At 35.9% G+C, this 6,167-nt stretch overlaps 1 protein-coding gene across 4 annotated transcripts in view; it reads left to right on the forward strand.

The window, feature by feature from the left end:
- Nucleotides 1-6,167, forward strand: part of Fig4 (FIG4 phosphoinositide 5-phosphatase) — a 108,592-nt gene that overhangs the window by 4,113 nt on the left and 98,312 nt on the right. For all 4 annotated transcript variants that reach the window (XM_015500098.2, XM_015500113.2, XM_048787622.1 and 1 more), the window contains one exon: nucleotides 5,583-5,681. In XM_015500098.2, coding sequence (XP_015355584.1) covers nucleotides 5,583-5,681 — 99 coding nt within the window. Of the gene's footprint in view, nucleotides 1-5,582; nucleotides 5,682-6,167 lie in introns of those variants that run through there.

Here is a 6,167-nt window from a genome sequence, read left to right on the forward strand (position 1 = left end):
GACAGATGCATGCCTTCATTTTTCTGCTTTCTTTCCTTCCTTGTTGCTCTTGGGTATTTTATTTATCTTCTTTACCTTCACCATTTGAACTGCAAACCCTTAACTTTCTCAGACTTTGCCAAAACTTGAGATGACCTTACCTTCATCCTACAGTTCCTAGCTCTTGCTATGAATTTATAATAAATTTAATCCCAACTTTTCCCCAGATGTGTAAATTTCCTCTCAACACATTCACACACCGGACGTATGTTATAGGTTTTATGTTTTTGAAGCAGTGGCTCAAATTTGGACTGGCTGCTCCCAAGGCCTGTGGCATCACTGCCATCCTGGGATGTCCCTTCACTATCATCCTATTTCCTATTTGTGATGATTTTGTTTTCCAGGATCATATAGTTTACTTTATGCCCTCATTTTGGTGAAGCACCTCCTTTAGTTGCTTCTTGAAAAGGGCTTATGAAGGGAATTTTTTTGAGCCTGTGTATGCCTAAGAACATCATTATGCTATCCTTAGTTCTGGTTGATAAATTTAATGTTGAATTAAAGATTAAAATGAATTTTCCCCTAGAAATTTGAAGGCATTATGTCCTTGTCTTCCACCTTCCAATGTTGCTCCTGAAAATTTCTAATGTTATTCTGTTCTTGATCTTGAGTTTGAAGCCTATTTTTTTTTTTTTTAAGAAACATTTGCTACCTCCTTTTTGTCCTCTTTGGATACTCCAGAGGTCTTGGGTGCCACAAATTTCCATGCCTTTTGGTGGTTCTGTGGTATAAATTGGATTGCTTCTTGACCTTTCCACTGCCACTTTAGGATTCAATTTTCTTGGGCACACTTCTCAGTTTCAATTTATTACTATTTTTTTCTGATGTCTCCTTCACTCCTTCTTTTGCCCTTAGAGCTTGTGCACATTATCAAACATAAAAAAGAACTTACTGTGTTTGAGAGGAAAAAAAGTGTTCACTCTCTTTTCTTTATCCAGAATCCTACCCATTTGCTCATCAGCCAGCTCTCCTATGGATTTTGTCCCCACCCCTCACTGAGACTGTTAGGCAAGGCCACATACAAGGTCCTGTTGTCAGATGTCCTGGGTGTTTCTCTGTCCTGACTTCTCAGTAGTGCTTGATGTGTATATGCCTGCTCCCTCCGTTTTCAGATGATCTCCTTTTGCCTCAAGGAGTCCACCCTGGGCAGGAATTTCCTAGTCACCTGTCATTTTTCTCAACTGGTTCCTTCTCCATATCCAGCCTCTGGATGATGGAGTTTTTCAGCTCTGGGAGAGTGCTCACCCCACCCAATGCATTTCCTCAGGCTAGTTTTTTGTTTTGTTTTGTTTGTGCCTTGATGTCTGTCTTTACTTTCCCTATTGGGTTTTACACATTTTACTGGCTTGAAGTTCAGTATATGTGCTGGTGACATCAACTGAGATCTCTCCAATGAGATCCAGATTCACATACCTGTTCCCACTTGATCTCTTTAGGCATATTGTGAAGAGAACTCTTGTTTTTCCCTGTTTCTTCTCTTATCATCTCTATGTTGATAAATGGTACCACCTTCTGGCTCTTGCTCAAACAAAAGTGATTAAACTTATTATTCTCTTTTCCAATCCAATCCATCAACAAAATACATCTCCAAATATGTATTTGGTGTATTTTTTCTTCAGATATCCAGTCCAGTGCTTGGCACATGTGAGGCATTCACTCGTAAATGGTCAGATAAATGATGTAAATAGAAAACAAGTTAGTGTAAAAAACAACAAAAAAGTGGGGTCTTTAAAAATGTTGAAGTCAGGAAAAGGATTATTCTAGATTAAAAGATACAAAAAAAGACCTGGTAATCAAATGCAATGGATGATCCTTAATTAGATTCCGGGTTTTTAAAAGCTAGCTATAGATATTATAGGGATACCAAGGGAAATTTGAATACGAATTGTATATAGATAATATTATGTCAGTGGTATAATTATGTGGGAGGTCGGCCTTGTATTTAAGAAATATAAGTAGAGGTTTCTAGGGATGATGTGTTATGATACCTGTATGCATTCTGAATGGTTCAGAAGAAGCTTTTATTGAGAAGGAGGGAAGGAGGAAAAAAATATAACAAAATGTTAATAGTTGGTGCATCTAGGTGAAGGGCTTATGGATGTTCATTGTACTGCTGTGTTATCTTGCTATAGGTTTGAATTATTTTTCAAAATAAAAATTTGGAAAAATCAGAAATCAAGAATTTAATGGAAAGATATTTCGGGGCAATTTTTAAGCCTCAAATGCTGAGATCCGTTTTGAAGCATACTATTAACTATAACAGACTCTAAGGTATACATAGTTACAGTGTTGCTATATTCAATAGGGAGTAAATAAGAGTGAGCAGAAACTAGGCCTTTCTGGACTTAGCAAAAAATCGTGTGAAAGTAGATTTCAAGTTCTCGCCAGGGGGCGGTGCAGACAGTAATTCTGCTGAACACAGCAGGCCCACCAAAATCTGTGGTTTTCTTTCCCACACAACTAACTCCACATGAGGTCGCTATTCTCTGCACAAAACATTTTTAGGGTTCTTAGATCACGTAGACCAATTTAGAAGAAAGAATATGGGTATTATTCAGCTTCCCATTTCTTTCTTCGTACTTAAATCTGTTTCTGAATTCTGTGGACTCTAGCTTTTGGCTGCTCTGATTCATGGAATCTTTGGAAGGATCTGGATATGGGAGGTGCAGTTCTACATTCCTTTGTGTACTCCAGAGGCCAGTAAAATATTTGCCAACAGCATATCAGGATGCATGTCAGTCTTTTTATTACAAGCTGTCAAATCATAATTTTATGCAGTTTTTTTTAGATTTCATAAGAACTACAAAAATTCTTGGACTTTCATTTGGGGATTTTATCCCCTTTAAAACTGTGATGTGTTCCTTACTGAATGGTTGATTTAGAAAAGCCATCTTCTTAAGATGGGTTAATATAAATGTAGAAAATTACCCAGCAAATTAAAAGATTACTCTGTGGTAGTTGATTGTTTTTCCCCTAACACTTACCCATGCCTGTGGAGTCAGACTGCATCTAGTAGACTAGGAATTAAAAACCACAGAGGTTATTAGCCCCAGGCTCTTAAGGTGCTTATAATGAGATGTAGTGGGAAGACAAGCTCCAAACAATTTATACCAGGCCTTCAGAAGTAAGTATTAAATTCAGATATAAATAAAAGTGCATTGAGGTGAGGTGAGATAGATATATGACTGAGGATTTTTACAGGTGAAAATAGGGGCTATCACTTGTTCCATCATGGCTAAGTACACAAAGTCCTGCTTAGAGGTCATTCAAAGCTAAACTCAGCATCAGAATAACTCTAGCCTCTCTGCATACCTCTCTCTGACCAACCCTAAATGAATTAAATGTCCTTTCTGTGTTTTCTCTGCATCTAGTTCACACCTCTATTATAGTATGTTATTTGTGGTGGCTAATTGCACACTCATCTCTCCTAAGGATCAAGGCTAGTGACCAAAAATTGGTGCATTCTCTCATTCTAGTTTCATTCTGGTCATGTACAAGATTTCCTCTCTTTAGGACACACACTGTCACTTTCTCTCTCCCTCTCACTCTCTCTTTTTTCCCTTTGTTTTGTCTTTTTTTTTTTTTCTCAAATAAAATGGCATAGACTCACTGATGTCTTTAAAAGGAGAGAAAAAGAACACCTGATGAGTGCCTTCTAAATGTTGAACACTGTACTCACCGTGTGAGGTGCTTTGTGAGCATTTTCTCAGTTCTGTTCCTGTAACAGATGAGATGCAACAAGCTTTTTCCTCTTCTAGGTCTTTGCCCTTCCTGTGTCCTTTCCTGGGACCTGTTTTTTTTTTTAAGCCCTCAAGAAAGTGACTCTCTTTTTTGCTAACAATTATGAATCGTTTACAAATCATTCTTCTGAATTTTATTAGGTTGGTTCCCTGTTCCTCTCAATAGTGGGTTGAACCTAAGGAACAGGAATGGCCTGACTTCTCACTGAGATGGACCTCTTCCTTTTCTCCCTGTTTTCTTGCCTTTTTAGCTACTCCCTGGGACATGGAATCTGTTGCTGGATGACCCAACTTAGTACTAATTATTAGTATAATTACTTTATTTCCACCTCTTATAACTGGTAGTGTCATCTGAACCCTGCCTCTCATTGGAGATAAGGCATTAAATCTTTTGGTTAGCCTTCTTCTCCATGTTTGGCCAGAAAATTGGTGACCAAGTTACGTGGCACATGACCACATACTTAATAATAATTTTTTAAAAACCCATCTGTTTCTACAGATTTAGAGTTAAGACAGTATAACCAAATGTTCATATTCTGATATAAAATCTTAAAATCTTACCCATTCTTTTTTTTTGGTGGTGCTGAGGATTGAACCCAGTGCTTTGTGCATGCGAGGCTGGCATTCTACCAACTGAGGTATATCCCCAGCCCCCCAAATCTTACCCATTCTTGATGACTCAATTCTATTCTCTACTCTTCCATTTTTACATCTATAGTAACCTACATGAATCTTTCTTGTCCTGATTTCTTGTGGTCTACATTCTTCAATTTGGCCATTAATCTGGAAAATCATATTTGTTATTTTCATTGCTTTGTGTATGTATACCTTATATGAACAATAAGATGGTAAGATGAAAGTTGATTGTGGCAGTTGTCTTTTCAATTTTTGCAATGTTCAAAAAAATGTCACTTTTTAAAGGGCATATTTAAAGCAAAATACCACTAAGTAACTTATTTTTGTTAATGAACTTTTACTAATTTTCCAAAATTAATTTTAAAATAATTCATCCATGGTCTGGAGATGTGGCCCAGGGATAGAGTATATGCTAAGCATGTGCAAGGCTCTGGGTTTGATCCTCATCACTACCACCATCCCCCCCACCACACACATAAATTCATAATAAAAACTCATTTAGTTTTTCTTAAAAACATTTTTATTACATATATGGTTATTTTCCACATTTTTTATTATGGATTTATTCTCAGTATTTATCTAAGTGGGCTAGTTATTGTGTTTAGATTTAAGGCTCCAAGGAAGTGTTTCAAGAAGGAAAGAATATTAGACATGTAACTCATATAAAAGGCCATTTGGGAAAGTACAACCATTTTAATATTTTATAGGACTTTCAGGTGGACTTTTATACAATTTCATACTTGTATAGAATTTTTTTAAAGCTTTATCGACTATCAATATTTTAATAGCTATAATTGTCTAAGCTTCCTAATTACATAGTTAACTTTCTAATTCTTATCAGAGTTGCTTCTTCCTGGCAAAGCTTAAACATCAGTCTCCAATCAGATTAATTTCTAATTTTATCTTATAATTAAATTCATCTGACCTGGTTACTGGGTGTATTTCAGACATAAGACTGATACTTATCATGAAGCCACTAAGAATATTTCAATTTTAAAACTGACCTTTTGGAATCAATCTTTCTTTAAGCTGTCAGTTATACTTAGCAGAAATATTCTTTAAAAAGTAACCTGACTTTATGAATGTATTTTCACAACCTGTGTAGTAATAAAATGTGTATAGGGCAAACTGCCTTAAAAAACTAATGATATTCTTTTTTATTTATAGAGATACTTTCTTGTTGGGAGCAATCATGCGGAAACAAAATACCGTGTCTTAAAAATTGACAGAACAGAACCAAAAGACTTGGTCATAATTGATGATAGGGTAAGTAGCTTCCAAATCTGACTATAAGCAGGAATTTTTGTAGGTGTGTTGTTAAAAGGATATGAAATAGCCTTTGGTGATATGTATTTTTTAGTGATATGTATTTTTATCATGGATCTTAAAGTTACAATTATTTTTCTTGGTTGACTAGATTTGAACCTCTAATCTGGTTTCTTGAAATTACTAATGTCAAAAATTATGCTAAAATTATAATTTGTCCCTCGTTTTGATTCGTTTTTGAAAGCACACTCTTCAGATAAGGTAATGAATATAGCTTCTTAAAGAGTTGACATTTTAAGATTCCAGTGTAACTTAATATTGTATCTGCTGAAGAGAGATTATTTATTACTATGTTTGAGTATGATGTTACTACAAGTCAGGGAAGACTTCTATCCTGTAGACTTACTATTACACTGTTAAAAATCACTTCTAGTCCCTGATTTTGCCTTAGAGGAGATCCTTCCCTCCCCTTCTCACCCCCCTTGC

The sequence above is a fragment of the Marmota marmota genome, unplaced genomic scaffold (assembly GCF_001458135.2).
Source record: "Marmota marmota marmota unplaced genomic scaffold, marMar, whole genome shotgun sequence".
NCBI lineage: Eukaryota > Metazoa > Chordata > Mammalia > Rodentia > Sciuridae > Marmota > Marmota marmota.